General features: G+C 41.8%; 1 protein-coding gene across 9 annotated transcripts in view; it reads left to right on the top strand.

Annotated features, from left to right (window-relative positions):
• dop (microtubule-associated serine/threonine (MAST) protein kinase dop) overlaps window positions 1-20504 on the top strand; it is a 288167-nt gene that overhangs the window by 227664 nt on the left and 39999 nt on the right. For all 9 annotated transcript variants that reach the window (XM_065431890.1, XM_065431889.1, XM_070525729.1 and 6 more), the window contains one exon: window positions 10731-10759. In XM_065431890.1, coding sequence (XP_065287962.1) covers window positions 10731-10759 — 29 coding nt within the window. The remainder of the gene's footprint in view (window positions 1-10730; window positions 10760-20504) is intronic.

Genomic DNA, 20504 nt, shown 5'->3' with positions numbered 1-20504 from the left:
TTGACAGCACTCATTTTGCGAATGTGAGTTTGTAACACTGTGATTCATAGACTAAAATATTTAGCTTGGGTGCTATCAACAAACGTGTAGCGCATTAGTCGTGTAGCAACCTTTAAAGCTCGCACTTTTTCTCCAATACATGCGGATTGCCTTGTCACATCTTCGACTCTGCCAACAGACAGATTGCCTTAGCAACGCTGGGCTTCAAAACCTAGTAATTCCACCAAAAGGCTTTCGAGTGTTGACTAAAGAGAACAACCAGTGCATGCGAAAGGATCCAGCATATTAAAATGTTGCAGAATGTGTTGAAATTTTATCCCATTGTGTTAAAGCCCATTAGTTTGACCTGTGTTGTGACAGTGTATTCAAAGATGTGGATATTATCCACAGACATCAAGTATATGCTAAGCAACATTTTCCTACTTTTCTGACACTGTATGCAGTATTCATCCAAAGGCATCAAGTTCCATTGTGCAGCAAAATCTGCAACAACCTGTAGTGGATTGCATGGAAACCAAAGATTTTCTTTTCTCTATTTTTTTACATCTTTATTGTATTCAAGAAGCATCACTTTTACACATCGCATGCAGAAACACTAACCTACATAGCTGTTCAAGGCACTTGGAGAATGGTGGTAAATATGCTCTGAAGAAAGGGAAGTCACATAGCAGTGCTCAATCAGCTTGGAGTTCTATCGAAAAATGTTTTCCATGGCAAAACAAGGTCGACTGTTGAAGGAAGTGGAGGTCAAACTTTCCTTTGTGAATCTTCCAAACCACAACTCTGATTGTGTCAGTGTCTCGCAACTTATTATTTTTGCGTACTTGTGAGATTTCTGCAGACAAAAGGTCCCCAAACCTCCTAGGCTGAGTCATTGCTTACATTTAAAAGCAGTGTATATATAATACCTAACTTTCTTGATGCATGCATCAATTAATTATACTTTAATGAATAATTTAATTATCCCCATCTGGAGCACTGGCTCAGTGGTTATGGCATGCCCCAGCTGTTCGTGAGGTTGTGAGTTTTAATTCCCAACTGCAGTGACTACATTTCATCGAAGATGAAATGCAAAAACTCATGTACCAAATTTTAGATCCACTGTAAACAAGCTACATATGATTAAAATAATATTGGTCGTTGTGCTACAGTGTCTCTGATAGTCTGTGTGCTGCTTGGGGTCGTTAAGCTTCATCAGCCAATAACTATCCCTAAGTTGGGACTTAAGGTGCAGTTGACACCACCTATTCCCACGCTACTGTATGGGAATAGGTGGTTTCAAAAAGACCAGCAGCCATAGTGTCAGCAGTCAACTTATGGCACTTGCACTGCAGCAAAGAAATGGCCTTCAAGTTAGGTTCCCATTACTCTGAGGAAATTGTCACTGATGTGGACATCAGTTTTAGAAAATTGGTGTTCCCACGTGTTTTTAGTTTCTGCATCTTTTTCTGGCTTACCAATACCCCTCGCTAAATGATCATCAATATCTATTTCCAGATGTGCAGCCTAACAATAACTGAGCTTCATATTTCCGCTAAGTGATTGTTTAGAGTGTTAATGTCAAAAGTACCATGAGTAGTAGCTCTTTTGTTGCTGCATAGATCTGAATGCATTCTATTTTCCCCACCAAAAAATTCCGTCGAGAGCGCAGGAGGTTGCACCTCACGTCTGTGTCGTTGCCCGAAACTTGCGGCTGCTGACAGGCAAGCACACAGCCTTGATGCTGGCACAACTCTCGCACGTGATGAAAGCGTGACGAAAGCCACTTTGCCAAGACGTGGTTCGCCTGTTCTCTCTTGTGCTGGTGGCTGCGACAGAGAGCAGGCTTGGCACAAGCACACAATCACGTGGGAGCAAAAGGGGCATGGACTGCCAGAAAATGCAGTGCTTGCATCACTCTGTCTGTGTTCCCTCTCTCTGCTTCTCCGTGCTTTGACTTTTTGTCGTGTCAATCCACTTTCAGCTTCACCCGAAGAGCTGTGTTTTCTTGTGATATCTATTTGATGCTCGAAGTTTCCTTGAAGTGAAAATGTTGAGAACTGGCTTTCACATCACAGTTTTATTTAAACAATTACTAAAGAGGGAACAATAAGTTGGATTTGCAAATCAGATTTAAAAAAGAAGTGGCAATCTTTCCACGAACAAAGAGGCCTGGACAGCCAGAAAATATGTGAATTAGAAAAAAAGTGTCACCTACGTAAGGCTAGAATGAAGCTACGTAGGAAACCCATGAGGGTTTTTGCAGAAAGAAAATGCTCCAGTTGAAAAAAATTCCACCTTGTCCGGGAATCGAAACTGACCAAGGCAGTAATCCAGGCTAGTTGGTCAGTCATACTCTGAAACTGAGCAGAGCTTGAGAGACAACAGCAGATGTACAGTGTACGCAGACAGACAGTGTGTTGTCATTCTTATGCCTGTCCTTGTCTTCTTAGTGCCACCCAGTTTTCTGGGACCAACGCCTTTCAAAGGTGGTTGCTCTCCTATCTGGGCTAACCTAAAGTCCCCGTATGCACCTTCTTTTTTTTAAGCTAGGTAGCAAAAGCGTTTGAAGTGTCACCACTGCATCCCATATGCCCGTTCGCCATCCTGTTCAGCTAGTAGTACTTCTGAAAGAACAGAGGTTAGAAACAATGTCATGTCAGTCATCAATTCCGATGACGTGAGGAAGGGGGTGATAAGGAAGGCCAATGAACTGAGCAGGATTGAGGAAGTGAAGAAAAATGTGCAAAATTCCTCTGGCGTTTAATGCGATAAATTGTTTGACAGAATACCAGCTGACCAGCTAAAAATGTGATTAATAAGTCAAATTAGTGAGAATGTAAATATAAATGTACTGACTTGGTCATTTGCCCAACTTGCCATTTAACGAGAGCCTGTTTTCCGGATAAAGTTATTATTTCTGCACAGCACACAAAAGTGACAGTTAAATGAGCATCAAAAACTTGGTTGTTATTGTAAACTTTTCCACGCAGGGTCTCATGACATCCTTGAAAATATGCATAATGGATTCTTGACAGGGTCTTGGAAGTTTCCATTACTTTTTCCTATTTCTCTATTCACCTTGTGCAGCTAAGCTGTTTCTTGTGATTAGTGATTACTGCACCGCTGCAACTTGCGGCACTTGTGATTGGTTACTAGCGTGACCAGTCACACGTGCAAAACATTTGGTTAGATATTAACATCCCCTGATTTTTCACTTCTTCCTTGCATGGGCATACAACAAGCTGCGAGTTGTCTGATCACTCTCATCTACCCCCGCTCTCCTTCTATTTCATTTTATTCTGTTTAGCTGCCCCTGCTGAGTATCGTTGCACTGCTGCAGTCTTTGACGCAGCATCCATTGTTTTCGCTCTTCCTGCTGTGCACAGTTCTTGGTGCTCAAATCATTTAGGAGGTGGAGGTTGATGACACTGCGACACGGCTGCTTGCGACTTTGCATGTACATGCAGACGTCTGCTTCACAGAGCCACAGCTGTGCATTCTGCTCCTATGCATTTCTTTCGCTTCAAACTGCAGCTGTTTTGACAGCGCTGTGATTGTACAGCAGTAACCTCTGCTATTATCATTGAACCTTCATAAAGCTTGCTGCAATGGGATTCCATGATATTTATATTGCAGAATGCACGTGAGCATGTGTTTTGTGCAAGAACGCTCATAGATTTGCACATTAAAGAATCTCGCGTGGTAAAATTTAATGGTGTGCCTCATAAATCACATCATTTTTTATATTGCTCACAATCTCTGTTTTCGTGGAGCAATATCATAATTAATTCGATTGTGATTATTTGAGGCTTCAAGCATCTGTTATTTTACTGTTTATTAACATCCATATGCAGCAACCTCTCGATATTAAAACTTTCGTTTTGCAGCTCCCTTCCGAGCATTTTATGCATCCCTGGCAGCGGTATGTTGTAAGCATGGATGTCAGGAAGGACAGCTCAGAACTTCAAAATATGGTTCTTCTTTTGAGGGACTGCAAAGACCTGTGCAGCTTGAAGCACTAAAAGAATTTGCTCATGAAGGGGGTTCATGTTTCGCATTCAAGTGCGGCAGCCAGCACTCCTTGTCGCCATGATGGCATGTTTTATCGTTGCAGCTTGTTAGTTTGTTCATGCAACCACGTGTCCATGTGTCATGAACTTGCATGGTTAAACCTGTTTGACTGACATAATGCTGGCTCTGGGAGCTTATTAGGCAAGACGATGTAGCTTCTGGTATGTTTCCCTTTGTGAAATTACTTGGCTCTCAACATTGTGTGCTTTGGAGCTGTTAGAGCAGACAGAGACGTAAGTGCTATGGCTTCTTGGTAACGAGAAGTGAAAACTTAAAATTACAATTTATTGCTGGGGGCTAACTTTATGCATGACTTCATGCTGATAGTTCAGATAGCTCGTATGCTCTCTGGCACAGCACCACGAGTGCTGGCAGGCTCATGGAAACAAATGTGCATCCACATTTTTTATGCCATGGACGCATGATTAACACATTGGGGAGCATGCGGTTTTGTGCAGGTGCATTTCTTTCTTATTGGCTGAGCCAGAGGTGTTTATGTGGGGAACAAAAAAGTCATGTTGGATTTAATAGCCTCTGCTTCAGATGCTCTCACACATATTCTGAAAATGTTCATTGTGTGTGTGGCTTAAGCAGGGCAGCTTAATGATTTTACATGGTCATGATTAATTGGAAAAAAAATGTGTCATATAAGCTCTGCTTGAGGGAAAGCTGTAAGTGCTTTACCCTATCTACTAAAACATGAACATTTTAATTTGACCATAGCAGAACTTAATAGAATAAAATTTGTTTCAATTCACTACAAAAAAAAAGCTGATTCTGTTAAATGTTGAGGGAGCACTCATCTCTGTCTACGCCTTTAATTGTCTTTGTTCAAATTTGAAAGATTTTGATTGAATATTGAATTGAATTGGATTTCATTGAATTGAAAGGGTTGTAACTCTGTAACTGAAACACATGTAACAAGTAAATGCTAGTATCTGTCAGTGAATCTTGAATAATCTCTAATAGCATTGTTTGGAATCATGTGCTTGCTTAATTATTTCTTAATTGAACGGCTCTGTATGAGTATAGGCAGAGTGAACCAGTCTCATTACTGCAGTGCTCAGGGACACAAATAATGTTCTTCTCACTGTTCATGCGATTTCTAAGCATTTTTTCAATGCATTAGCACTTATGGCCCGAGTGCAGTGGTAGCTACTAGATATTGAGCAAGAGTCGGTGTTTTCATTCCAAGCACAACATTGAGACTATTGCGAGTGTAACTCCACAGTTGTTTCCTATTTTATTGTCACATGCACCATTACCAAGAGGCCATTTGTATGAATGGAGTATTTTACTAGGGCTCTTTGTGCTTAATTGCTTAAGTCATCCAGAAATATAATAGATAATGTGTAATAAAGTGTTAGATAAAGGGTGCTCAGTGAACTTGTCTGTATGTTATTACATTACCTTGTTGCAATTCTACTATAAACTCAATGGGAAGCTTCATCTTGGGGCTAATTCGCATTTCACTATTCAAATAGATATCAAATGCATAAATATTCTTATTACATGAGGAAAAATAAGTGGCTCAAGACAGACGCACATTTATTCGTCCACATCGGTATTTCCTGGAATTTTATTAATAAATTGATTGCATAGATAAAAAATCTAGTTTCTACAGTCATCTTTTTTTTATTCAACAAGCCACATCAAATTTAGTTCAGTGGATAATGAGCAAAACAAATACAGTGAGACAAGAAGAAACTTAGCAACATAGATGCTTACATCTTGTCTGAGCCAGTTAGAATATAATGAAGCTTATGAGTACTGTTGTATTTCAGTTTTCAAGACATTGTCAAAGAGGCCATATATTTTCTTTTTCTTTTTTTCACGATGCCTGGTTTAGGACTGTCTGTCACATTAAAATGGCTTTTTATTGCCGCAAGTGGAACGTGCCAATAGGTTCCATCTACATACCCATACCTCACTAGGTGTCAGTGTGTGTGTTGGGCCAAGCTGTCTGTGTCACTCTCCACGTACATGTGAGGCAGCTGAGGACAATGGTCATGTCACTCTCTCCACTGAAAGAGCTGCCTTTTCGAAAGCAGCTGTGCGGGCTGCTGCCCTTCTCTCTCTCTCTCTCTCTCTCTCTGTGTCACAACTCAGGGCCAGTGGGCGGCTGTTTATGCAGTTGGAAGCGAAGCGTACACAGAGAAGCACTTCTGTCAACTTTGTTATATAGCGCCAGAACTTTTAAAAGTGAAGCCTTCTTTGTCTCTTCCCTCCATATTGAGTGGCTGTCTGGCCATTTACACTGGGCCAATCTTGGAGACGTGTGGTTAACGCTGGGCTGATCTCAGAGGCAGTGTGTTGAAAGGTGGTGACTCTGTGGGCTGATACTGATACCAGTGCACATGCGCTGGTCATGTTCACACATGACCCTTATGAGGGTTTTAATGTGATTTGTAGCATATGCCAATCCTGGAGGCAACACCATGTCACAGCACATACATACCTCAGAGTATTGACAAATAGAGCTTACTGATAAGTGTATCCCCAGCGGCATACCTCGGAAGCTCTGCCGGCAAGCTTTTGTTTGACAGTCATCATGAGATGGTGTCCGCCTAGTTTTTAAAGCGAATAGCTTTCTTTGGCTCTTCCGGGCATGTTCGTGGTTGGCCAGTAGTTGGACTCAGCAACTTAAATATTCTCTCTTTCTCATTTGCTTGCTCGTTCCTTATTTTGGGCTGTTTTGCTGACATTCGTATTCATAGTCAGTGCTTTCTGCACAATATATTTTTTTTTTTTTCTCAGCTCGGGAGTTGTGAAACGTAATGCTAGTGCAAAATCGAGTGAAACATAGGGGGTTCATTCTTCATCCTTACGGCTTTATGACATCTGGTATTAGCCTTATGAATAGCAATTTGCCAAATTGGCTGAATTGTAATTACCAGTTTCACTTTGTCACCATGTATGACAGCTGTGGCTTTTATAGCGTTCTGAAGGAACCGGACGGCCCAGAATGATACTTAATTGCCCGTCATTGATCGCCATTGTCCAAATGTGATCTAGGTTTAGGGGCACACATATCGTTGATTGTTTGTGCTCATAGAATTGGGGAATAAATTGAACTAGCTAACTAGCTATTAATGATGACGTCGCTGCTCTTAAAAAACGTTGCAAGGGGAGCATGCAAACAGATTGGAACATTCGAATAAATTAGCCTGCCAAAGCAGTAGAAAAATTCACATATTACCAGCTGTTCCCTTCGGTCTTTATATGATTTCAGCATCCTTAGTCATTACAGAAATCAGTATAATATATTAGTAGAAAGTTTACTGAATGAACTTTAAATGGTGTGGAGAACAAAGCATTCAATCAAATGAGTTATTTCAAATGAAGCTCATAGAAAGCTAACTGTGCTGTCAGCAGCAACTGTTTCGTAAAAGGTTGTTGATCTGAATGGTTGCATGGTATTCAGTTAAGTGGTATTATACTTTATTAATATGCTGCATTATCACTGCATTCTACATGTTCACAGCTTTCTTACCTTTCCTGCAATGTTTTGTGTGGCTTAGGTAAATTATTTTTTTGTTCATTTATGGCTTCTGCTTTTGCAAGACTGTTGGTCCAGTCTTGAAAGATGCGTGGTACTTATATTGCAGAGTAATACAGTGTAGCTGCAACAGAGACTCTTAAAGGGACATTAACAGCAAATACTACGTCGACGTGGACTGTTTAAATACCTTTACAGAAACCTCGCAATGCTTGTTTTGTGTCAAGAAAAGACTTGGTTTATGAGAAAATTGTATTTGAAGGGTCCGATTACCTTTTTCAAAATTGAAATTCCCTGCCACCCAACAGGGGGAGTGGTGACGTTGCATACGCCATCACTGCACTTTCCTGCCATCGGTGAGTAAAACGGTGCCCGACAGACGGCGGCATCAAGCCAAGACAGAGTGGTGGATTCGCCACTGCAGCTGCTTTTTGATAAAGTGGCGTAGACTATTTGGGCATCCCGTGACATGACATGGAAGTTGAATTCTCTGCTACTTGCAATTTGTTAAACAGAGTCTCGCAAGCCAGCATAACCAGCGCAGCACTGCGATATAACGAAACTGCTAAAATGCAGAAGTGTGGGCGGCGCAGAGTCGAGCGAAAACGAAACCTGTTTACCACTCACACCGTTGTTAAGGGTAATTTTAATGAGTTCCTTTTTCAAAAAATGAAGTAAAACTGGATAAGTATAATTTTATTTCATCTTGTAATGCAATACGAGGATATTTTTTGCAAAGAGTAGTTGAGTGCTAGTGACAGAATTTAACTGAGGAGTGCTTTCGTCATCGGGCAAGTACTTAAGTGTCTCGGCGAGTCTCTAATCGTGTCCTGCATTTACTTCGATTTCTCAATTATTAAGGCTCTCTTCACAATAATATTAACGCCTTAGAGATTCTCGAGCACTACCTATCACTTTAGCTTGACTTAGTATTTGCCTTTAGTGTCCCTTTAAGAATACAATACCACAAGAAAGAAAAAGGAAGGTTGAGATGCTCCACATGAACAACTGTTAAGTGTAGGAGCCTTGGTTTGTGTCTGCCATAGATGTTCAGAAAGAAGAATGATGAGCGGCTGCTTCCACTTACTGCTCAGAATTCTTTGTTAGTCTGCACAGGGATTCCTCACATTCTTTGCTGCGTTCTAAGAGCGCGGCAAAGTAATCTTGGCATAACTTACAGGAAAAGCAAGTGAAGATTGTTGATTCCTGATGTCGAAGCTTGCTTTCCAGCAGAGGGGGGATATGAAGGCTGGGAAGTTTCGTCTTCCTCGAGTTTGTTTTCGTTTGGTATCTTTTCTTTGTTATTGTTCTTTTTTTTCCTCCTCTCAGCCTTTTGTTTGAACTTGGCTTGGCCGGCGAATATTACTTTGTTTTCGGTCCCTTTCCAACTCTGAATCCGCTCGGTGCCTCATTGCCCCTTGGTCCGTCCCATCCATCAAGTGGGTGCAGGAAGGCCCTCACGCCTCCCATTGCTGGATCCATCGCCCTGCTGTGCAGGTGACTGATAAGTTTGGGGGACTGGGCACAAAGTCGGGTGGAAAAACAAACCTCTCTGTGCCGAGGGCAACCTGCCAGGAACAGTTCTTTTTTTTTTTTTTTCTAAGCGAATGCCAGTACCTCTCTTTGAGTGGGCCCGGAAGTTTTGCTCTTTGTATAGCGGCTTGTCACTTGCCTTGCTGGCATGTGCACTCACCATGTGAAGTTGTCCATGAGGCTCCGTGATATGTGTATTAATAAAAAGCACATGGTTTATGACAAGTTTGCCAGATGAAACTGATGAAGTGGAAAGTGTGTATAGAAAATAAATTGTGCTTGGCATGCATGCATGCCAGCTAAATTAAATAACTTGAGAGACCTGTCAAGACCTGCATGCTTTTGCAGGGTTTACATGCTTTGTAAAGATTTACAGCTGTAAATATGGCACTAAGTGAGAGATATACACAGGAGATGCAGATATGATGAGAAATAAGCCATTAAGTCAAGCAGTGCCACTTTTGAAGCATCTAACCTGATTGTGTGAAATGGTCCTGAGATGCATACCCGAGGACCTGCGCTACTTGCTGTTTTCTATGCATAATTCCTATAGGGTGTGGATGGCACCATTTAATTGCTAGTCAGGTGTGTTAAGCTAAGCTGTGTTACAATTCAGTTCTTTACTTCCCATTGCCTTGATTTGATGGAACTGATGTTATTAAACTTATTTCACCTGTCATTCAGGTTTCCCTGAGGCTGGTGGAAACCCAACTACCAACATGGTTGCCACTAGCTTAGCTTTCTTCTGGTTTCAGGGGTGCTCGAGAAAGAGGAAAATGCTTGAGTAATAATGCAAGAGATGCTATCTTTAGCAAGGTTTTGATTTTACGCTAATATACCCCAAGTAAATGAAAGAACACTCCAAGTAACCATTCACACCTTTCATTCAATGGCAATGTGTGCCTTTCCATTTGCGAGCTTTACCGCATATAGACCAGAATTTTTAACTTTCATGCCCACGTTTACAGCAGGCGCATATGATCTCACTGCCAGTCACCACCTGGTAGCACAAAAAGCAAATGTTCATAAGGCCCATCAGTGTCAACCCAATTCTCTTCTCGCCTGACCAACATACATCAAGAGCCTCACTCACTTAGTTGATTGAACTGCGGTGCTCAGGGATCTGTTGTTTGCCACCTATTTCTAAAAGATGATAGTTTTCATTGTGCACATAGAGAAAACACGCGGTGCTTTCTTCATTTCCTGTTCTTTGTGGCCTTTGTTCCTTTCATGCTACTCATTTCCTTTCTGTGCATTCATGCTTTTTTCTTCGTTTTTCCCCTCCATGAATCGGTGAGTCATCCCTCATGCCTAATGAAATACAGTAGTAGTTTGTTTATGTACTTCCGTTATCAGTGAGCAATTTTTGCTATCTTTTTCTGTTTAACACTTTTTGCTGATCTTGTTATTGGGGAGTCGAATAATCTGTTGTTAGATGCAAGATGGTGTGCTGTGGTCGAGTGTCGTGACCCTAGATAACGCAACCAGAGTTTAAGGGGGAGAGGCAAGGGCTTCGTCACCTGACTGATATGACTGTCTGGTGGCTCAAGCCGTCTGTTGAGTGTCTGCGAGTCCATGAAAAGAAAGAAAAAAAAACCCTTATCTCACCTGCCATCTCTGTTCTGTTTTTTTTCTTTATCTGCAGAAGGAGCTCAATGTCTCCAGACGAGGAAGGTGAGTGATCGACAGCGTAATGCTGTTTATTTCATGACTTCTTTTCATTTTTCTGGCCTTTCCTCGAAAATCAGCAGTGCTCTTCTTTCTTCCTTCCGCGTGGAGAGAGCTGCCCGTGTGCAGTAGTGAGTGTCCTCTTGCTGGGGAAGCAGGCCTGTTTGCAAGCCAGCCATCTGGCGGTAAAGACAAGTGGGCCGCCCCGATAAGGGTTGTCAACGAAATTGCAAGGTTGGCAGTACTGCTGCCTCTGCTTCTGTTAAGACAGTTACATGTAGCGGGCACTGCTAATTGCACTGTGCTCCAGAGCAATATTTCTGGCCTGGTTTTGCCAGCTAACTGGCCATTTGTGTATTACAGCTGCCCCGTAAAAGCCGCTCGTATGCAGAGGGGGTCCCTGGACATTGATGCGTTACGGGTGGCGCCATAAAAACTGTGCATATGCCAGGCGGTATTAAAACATTACGGGGGCCCTATAAAAATTGTGCATACGCAGGGTTGGTTGTGGAACCGTGGGCACAGCGTAGTTGGCCCCCGTAAAAGTTGTTCGTGCCGTTTGAGGTGTCTTCTGTAGAGGAAAACTAGGAATTGACTGGCAGTATGTATTGAAGAAGTTGAGGTATGCTGATCCCGCTTGCTCCCAGTGAAACCAAAAGGAACTTAAGCATTTATGGCACACCGAGTAGGATACCAGAAATAGAACAAGTGGCCTGCTGAACTCTATGCATTTTACTGTTGTGCACTGTGATAGATTTGAAAGCCATCTAGTGGTTGTTTGTTAGGTTTGCAATCGTAAAACGATCGCTGAGAGAATTTTTAAAAAATGAGCAGAGAAGGGGGAGAAGAGCTGTCACACATAGAAGCACAGCACCTGAACTGCTCAGTAGAGAAAAATGGCATTTCGAATAAAATAAATGAATTAAGTAATGGACATTGACGTAGGAAGCACTACGTATGTTCCAATAGCACTGCAAGCATTAACCTCCATAACGTATTCACTTCCGGCTTGTTAATATTACTGTCATGATTTGACTGGTGTTAGTAACTCGACATTTTTACAAACTCCCGGTTTGTCTTTCCTAGGAACGACAATTTTGGCGATTACAATCTTGTGAAGTAAATCAAACAATGAAGCCAAAAATAAAATGCATGTGGGAAACTGTCATACCATATAGTTCAAATGTATAAATAATAAGGAAAAGAGAAGTGAAAGTGGACGAAAAGATAACCTGCTGCAAGTTGGAGCCAAACTTGCATCTTCTGCGTTATGCGTGTAGTGCTTTACCATTAAGCTAGTGTAGTAGCCATCCTCTCATAAACTTTCTCGCATACTTGTGTACAAGATTAGCCCAAAGAGTGTTAACCAGTGGCATTCCATGGCCATTGCGGCAGAAGTGGAACATCCTTTCAATCGCAGGCATCATATAGTATGTGGACTTAGCACCGGCAAATGACCAATAAACCCTTGTATGCTACATCATGCCATCATGGTTGCCAAAGTCGAGGCTCAGTAGAAGTACAGATGAAAAACAAGTTTGAAGAACGAGGCAGGCTTCAAAGAGTCGCTCTCAGAAGTCGCTTGTGGTTGCCTTGCACCTTTTTTTTTTCTATTTTTTTCCCCCACAAGACTCGCAACAGCACATCTCACATCAATGGACGGCTCTCCTCTCAAAGCCCCAAGTGCAGCTTGTGTGTTTTTTTTTTTCCCCAGACCCACAGGACTGTGTCACGCCGTTTTGTTTCTGCGAGTCTGGTTTCTTAAAGTGTCCCACTTTTGGGGGCCATATTTCTTGCCAGAGTTAGCCTTGACACTGTGAACCTCTTCTTTCTGTCGTCTTAGCTAAGGGGGGAAAAGCTCATATCTGTGCCTACTTTTAATTACAGTGCATGCTAAAGAAGTTCTGGGACTTGTATTCCTAGACTTCGTTCCAAAAGAGAAGAAAAGAATTGCAGAAGTTTCTTGATAAGAAGAGCTGAGTGCTTTGGCCTGAGGTGCATTTCTTCAGCCAGCTATTTTGTTAGCTGGAACATCAGCTCCCGCTCCTACCAGCACTGTGGAAAACAAAGGGTTCGCTACAGATTTACAGGATGTATTTCTTGAAGCTGGTTAGAGCTAGGCAGAATATTTCTGCTGAACTAGTATTAATTCATTACTGCTTGAGCTTAATTCTGTCATTGAAACATGTGATCTAAAGAAATTAACCTATGTTAAATTTTGCTTGCTAGCATCACTGTAAAGATATTTAATAGGTATGTTACCACTAAAATAGATAACCCAGTATTTATTCATAAAAAATGATGAAAAGTTCTCCCATACAGGCAGAAAAAAGAGAATTTGCCACAGACGCATGTTTTTTGCGCTGCAATTTATGATGAAAATTTTGCACTACGAAATATTTTGCAGTGATGGCTTCTTTGTTGAGGCTACACAATACACTGAGATACTTGATTGAAATCGCCTGCATAACCCTTAAGGTAGAGTCAACACGGTGGACATTACATGCATGTGAAATTGAAATGCATAATCAAGTAATAACAATAATTCACCAATTAATTACTTTATGGCACATATTACAATTTGTAAAATTGTAGTTTACAAAACTGGTGTCACCCTGAAAATGTGTTCCAAGTGGATACATCTTGCAAACTCACCAGCTACAATTTGTCAATTGCAATATGTACTGTAAAGCAAATAATTCAAAATAATTAGTGCATATTTAATTAGGGAATTAAGCATTTCAATTTCTCATGTAAGCAATGTCCGTGTCTTTGAGTATGCAGCTCAATAACTACAATCATGCTATCTGCCACAGGTGATACTTAAAGTTTTTCTGTATGATCTAAGAAGAAAAAGAAAAAAACACCCGGTACACTGCATTGCATACGACTGGCAGCTTTGTGGTTTCTGTCATTTGTCTGAATCCATTCTCACTGCTCGCCACTTTATCGTCTAGGGTTGAGCTCAAGGCTCTGCTCTAGAGAGCTTCGGTGTTTCCGGAATGACATGGGCGGTTTTTACTTCGCGGTTCGCACAAACTTGGATCATTGCATTTTTTATGTAATTTGCATTTCTTGCACATACTGTTCTGCGCTGCATTCTCTTTTCATGCTGCACCATACATATAGCAACAAAACAAAAATGCCACAGCTTCAAGGCCAGGTATCTACATCTTAAAGATCACCTGCAGTAATGTGTTAGAACACCAGATGAGTAGGATCACGGCATTTTGAAATTGTCATTTACTTGTAGTAGATGGAAGTAGATGAAGACGACAAGTGTCATAATGCCCTAAATCATTTATCATAGCACTTGTTTCTACAAAACAGTCTTTATTTCAGCACAGATGGTGTAAGTGTGTCATGAAATTATGATACACAAGCTGGCTCTTTGCCTGCGATTGCTGCAACAGCCACACACAAGTGTGGCAAGAAGAAACGAGCATAGCACACTCAATATTTTTTTGTTTCTTTGAGTAACATCATACATACCCCTGTCACTATGTGATGTCTGCAAAGGTTGCTTCCTTTCTTGATTTCACGACAATGTCAATGTGACCCAAGTCTAATAATTTGAGAGCAACTTTAGTATCAAATTAAAATGTCTTATATGTGCTTCATCACCTTCATACTTGCCATTTGTCACTCTTTTGCACGTGTCACTCTTTTGCACGTGAGTGGCAGTTTCTACAACCTTGACTATGTGTGTCAGTGCTCCTATTAAAACACCTTTGAGGCTCGGCTTTTCGACGAGTGGCCTGCGTTTTCCAAGCCACGTGCCACCGAGTTGACAGCTCCCACCAGTCTCATAACTCTCTGAAACCGAAAGCAGTACCAGGAGGCGCTCAGCAAGTAGCTCTCTCACCCACATGACGGCACACAGAAAGAGAAGGGAGGTCTTTCCCGGTTGCTTTTTAAGGAGCCACCGTGCTGACCCAACTGCCAAATGTGGATTGGACAAGACCCACCGCAGGCACGAGGGCTCTCGCAGAGAAAGGGCGGATGAGAGAGGAGAGGGCTGGGAGAAGGGGGAGAGGGAATGGTGGGAGAGGGAATGGTGGGGTTGCTGGAGATAAATTTAGCAACCTCCTTGCCGGAGGCAGCAGGGCCAGTTGTGCGCACCTCGGCACACCTGACTCACCAGCCAGAAGTGGCAGTCTAGGCACTGCGCCTTTTCTTTCTGTTGAACCTCGTTTTCTTTTCTTCACTTATTATTGGGAATGCTTAGGCGCTCAAGGTCCTCCTCCCTTAGCCTCTGACAGATTTACCACGGATTCTGGAAGGAAATTGGGGAATGGGTTGCTCAACCTGGCTCTCATTTGCATCAGCTAGCTCTTTCACACTCGCATGCACTTGTCAGGTTAACACACCTTCCATAGGGTGCAATCCATTTGTTCTAGGTAGACAAATAGACTGGTGCGCACCATTAACTTGAGCCCTTGCAGATTCTTTTGTGTCATGGTCTGGCTACAGTGCAGCCATCTGCAAGCATTACCAGTAAACCCATCCATGTTAGCATTGCAGTTGAGTTCTCTCGGTAGAGCTTCTCACTCTTTAGAAGTTTTCTTCTAATAGCTAGCTACAGGGTGATTTTAGAAGTTTGCTGGTGCCCAAGTCTATATAGGCATTCAACTATAAAGGTCATGTCTAGTAATGCCTGCTTTGAGTGAGTTTATTATGAGCAGCATCTGTAGCATCTGAGTAGCATCAGTCTCATTGAGGTCATTTTGTAGAAAGACCAAGTTGGGCTTTCTTTAATATTGTACATAATTGACTTTTAGTACCCAAGATTACAAATGTTCTTTTTCTAACTCGGGAGTTATATACTGTGTCTACTGTTAATTTGATGACCCTAGGTGTCCAAACCTTGTATAGAGTTTTCCACTACTTCATAGACCCTGTGTTGCTTGGAATGTTAACCCGCTAATTGCCAATGACGAGATAACTCGCCATCACAACAACCATCCTCTGGTGCCAATGACTAGTTAACTTGTGAATTTTTGCCACTTTTTATTCATGTGTATGCGTACAGTTTCTTATAATTTTGACAAAGAACTAATGCACAATGACTTGCCAATTTCTGTTTCACTTCAGAATTTTTTTGGAATTTGTCATGGCAGTTGAGGGGTTAAACTGCATTGATCAATTCATCATCATAATGTAATCTGTTACACTCACTTTTCTTTCCATTGTTTCAAACACGCTCCTTGGCTTCCTTTCAAGTTCTTCTGTTGTCCTTGAAGTTTTGGCTCTGTATGTCAGTGCTGACAGAATACAGTGATTGCTTTATTTTATTTTCGAGGAGGTGTTTAAGTCTGCCTCACAGAAACTTGTGTGTCATGAGCAAGAGGTCATCAATGTGGCATCTAAAAGTGGCAGAAATTCACGAGTTATCTAGTTTTTGTCACCAGAAGTTAGTCGTTGCGAGGGCGATTTATCTCGTCATTGGCAGTTACGGTGTTAACATTCCAAGCAACACAGGGTCCATGAAGTAACGGAAGACTCTCTATAGAGTTTGAACACATGGGGTTAGCAAATGAGGCGTTTCTCTCTAGCATCCTTGCCTTAAAATAGCACTGGTGCAAATTTTTGATGTTTTATAAAATCTACCACATGCTTCTTGCACAGTACTAAGGTTGAGAGGCAGTTACAAGATATATTGATAATAAAGTTGGTCTTCAAAAAGCCAGACCGGGCGTTATCAACCCTATCGTGACATGATGAGATTACTGTGCTCGCTTCTTGCACTCATGTATGGGTGCTGCAGCGATTGGAGGTACAAAGTGAGCCAATATATCATGACATTATGATGCAGCCACGTGCGCTACGGTGGCTTAGCAGCTATGGTGTTGTGCTGCTAAGCATGAAGTCGTGGGTTAAATTCCGAGCCATGGCAGTCACATTTCGATGCCGTTGAAATGTAGAAACACTCATCTACTTGGACTTAGGTGCGCATTAAAGAAATTTAGGTGGTCAAAATTAATCCAGTATCGCCCACTATGGCATGCCTCATCAGACTAATTTTGCACGTGTAAACTACCTGAATTCAAATAACCTAATTTTCTTTACGCACTTGCATTTTGGGTACCGAGACTCATTTGTAGAAAAGAGTATTACAGTAAATTATTAGGTTTTTCTGATGCTTGCCAGTATTCTTTCTAAAGTTCAGAAGGCTTGGATATTTATTTAACCCCAAATTAACCATTAGAAATATTGTCAGCACGTCTTTAAGCCAAGTTTGTTTCAGTAGGTCATCGCCAACAGGCCTAATGTGTCATGCTAATACATTCGTGTACAGAAGCATGCTTCCAAACCACAGAGCAAGTTCTCAAAAGTCAGGCTTTGAGGAACCCTCTCAAGGCTGGGGGTGAAGCTGTTGAATGGGGTGTGGTGAATGTAGGTCCAGAATGCAAACCAGACACGGCAACCGGGTGTGCGTGGCTTCCAAAAAGAGCTCATGCACTCGTGAAGCCTGTGTGTGAGATACCATCCAGCTGCACACACTGCCGCACACCTACCTCTTTTTCGCTTTCCCAGAAGAGTAATGTTCAGCAGCTGGCACTTCTCACAGTCCTTGAAACTGTAGGTGTTGCTTTTCTTTCTTTTTTCTTCACCCCCCCCCCCCCCCCATTGAACGCCAAGCTTCTAGTGTGCCGTGTGCTAAAGTCGACATTTTTCAGAAGAAAAAAATTATATGGAGAACTAAATAAAAGAGATACTTTTTATGTTTGATCTAGTTGTCTAGCTTTCCAAAAGCAACTTTAAGAAAACTTTATTGCACACAATATTTGCTTTCTTTTTTTGTTAGCTTTTTCTTTATTTGTTTTTCCTGTTCAAGTGGTGAACAGGAAACATGCACGCGCACTTATACATGTCTGTTCAAGTGAAATTACACAATTAAGTTATAGTGGCTCCTTTAAGGTTCAGCACCACCCATTGTATTTGCAGGCCCGTTGGATGTGTCCACTCATTGATTAGTGCACCTTTATTGATAAGTGCTGCTTGCAGGCAACGTGCAAAAAAATAATTTTTTTTTCTTGCCGAGTTTTCTTATTGAGTACAAAGTTTCTGGCTAAATATCTTCGGTCAACGCTGAATGACAGGCAGTAAGCGTCATTTGTTGGTTTAGAGCAGGAACACTCGACGAGAAAGAAGTTTGGCACGCTACTCACTGCCTTGTGAAAGCAAGGTCAGAGAAGACAGGCCGATCCAGCATATCCAGCTGCAGTAGTGTAACATATGTGATGTAACATATGTGATGTAAAGCAAATGAAATTACACCTATGGTTCACATATGATGAGAGCTGTTTATACAAATTGAAAACTTCCACTTCCAGTTTCCTGCCTGCAGTTCTCCCCTATTGCTAAAAAAATTTCCGAAAAATATTTTTTCTTTTTGTTGATTATGGTTATTCTTGATGTGGTTTGCATATTTAGATAGAAAATAAAAAATTTTTCCGGGTACTTATATGTCTAGTTGTTAAATGGTTAATAGTGCTCATTTATAGGTAGTTCATAGTTCCTTTGTAGACTTCAAGCCAGCAAAGGGGAAAAAAAAATAATAAAAAGGAATCAACAATGCAAAAATATGTTGTTAGGTGTAGTTCAACATTTTCACCTGCGCAGGGAATTCAGGGCCCAGCTATTTCTGTAGCATGTGCCACCCATTGGTTGAATGCCCTTGACGCGCACTTTTTCATGCGTGTAAATGTATTATGTATGAGAAAAATGATGACACTTAATAGCCATTTCCCCATTGCAAGATATAAGCACATTGAATGCCTGTCACGTCGTCATGACTGACAAAGTAGTGACAAAAGAGCGCGTTTCCATGGGAAGCGGCGTGTGCGGAATGTGCGCGTTTTGGATGGGTAACCGCGGCGCACGTCATGCAGAAACAGGGAGTGGTGCACGGAACAAAGGCAAGCGCGATTGTCGTCATACTGTCGTGGACCCGTGAAGAGCTGTTGTTGATGACTGGCTCATGAATCGGAACACGTGCTTCGATTAGCATGTGACCAAGTGTAGTGCAGATGACCACTTTCACTCTAGCATGAACAGTATGGTTCACTGTTAAATGGAACATCATCCCCTAAACAGCAACAAAGCTGATATTTCTTGTCTTTATTTCTTTGCCTTTATTAGGAAAAAGTGGCTCATATGATTGATTGTACATACGCGTGTGCATTAAAAAAATACTATTTGGAACTTTATTCTGTATCGCAGCGGCGGTAAATGGTAGAATACTGACTGCATACTTTGAACAGTGCACCAGAGTGCACATGCATGGCATGTTCCACATGCAGCAATTTCTTGCATGTTGGTCAAGACACATTACTAAAATATTATGGGGGCTTCTAGCTGCTGCATCATGATTGGGTGATCGTGATCTAGAAATTTCGGAAGTCCATAGTCAGCTTTGCCAAATTTTAGGCTGTGGTGATAGTTCTGCACTTTACCTGCCAAGTACTTGCAAAATATTTGGTTGCGCTAATTATTGTGTAGTTTATCCGCCAAGGCTGAAGCTAGTTAAACTTCAGGAAAAATATGAGGCGAATTGGAATAGTTATTTTAAATTCGTGGTTGGAGATAAGAAAAGTGAGACAATATGGTACTGACCAAGTGCTAAACCAAATTGCGCAATCATATGCTTTTCTCAATAAAATAATAAGTAATACCCAACTACAGTGATCTAGAAGGTAAGCATATTATGTAGAACCACCATCATTTTTGTTTTGTCTGCCAAAGAATACAACACATGTTGCCGTGTGTGCCGTACAAAAGTTACTTCAGCAGCGTTGTGGAGGTCTGAGCAACACATATTGTCTGCTATTACAGACAAAAGGTATTATTCTGTGAAATATACTAATTAGAGCTGTTTGCTATTAAGTGCCCCATAAGGCGTGTTGCAGATTCTATGGAACAAAACAATTTTTTTCTTTTTTTAAATTTCGAGCAAAGTGACAGGGGTTGATCAGAAGACAAAAAAAAATGCAATAGTGCCTCTGATAAAAGGTTTCGGAACTTCTTCGGCCAATTAATTTGCAGCCCACAGCTGCTTTTCCTTAAGCACAAGCATAGCACACAGTGCACGATACACACACAAAAGAAACTTAATTCGTAGCAACAAAGTACAGGTAATGCCACGTGACGAATGACTCGTAGAGTGCCGCGCCGAACAATAGGGGCGGCACGTATTGGCGGCCTCGATGAATAGGGCAGTGCCTCTGATCTGAGAACAGGTGCGGACGTGTGCTCGCGTTCCCGCAGTTCTTTCTCTTGCTCCTCCCGCCGCCTTCTTCCATTTGAAGGAGCATGCACGTGGGAAGAAGTGTGCGTGTAGGAGTGGATATTGCTATTCTCGGTTTTTGGGCGGCCTACATCGGTGTTGGGGAGAGCAAAATTTTCAGTAGTATGCAGCCAAACTGAGCAGGCATGATCGTGCGGGAGCGGCGCTTCACTTCGAGGCGTAGGAGTCCAGAGATAACGGTTTCTCCAGCTTCGTCGCCATGGTAACTTATTTATTTTATATAATGATGGACTGCAAGCGTTACGAGATAGGAAAAAAAGCTACTATTTTGCCATTGGAGTTGAAGCAAGGTACATTGAACATCCTGTCAAGAATGGTAGAGCCTTCAGAAAAGGGGTTGTCTGTACGGGAACAGTAATCACGAGGTTAAAGTTAGCTGGAGTGCAAATTCTTTTTTTCTACTTGTTTCTGCCTGGGAAGGACTGTGTGCATGTGTGTGTG

This window comes from Dermacentor albipictus, chromosome 9 (genome assembly GCF_038994185.2).
Source record: "Dermacentor albipictus isolate Rhodes 1998 colony chromosome 9, USDA_Dalb.pri_finalv2, whole genome shotgun sequence".
Lineage (NCBI taxonomy): Eukaryota > Metazoa > Arthropoda > Arachnida > Ixodida > Ixodidae > Dermacentor > Dermacentor albipictus.
This window is presented reverse-complemented; position numbering and strand designations above follow the sequence as displayed.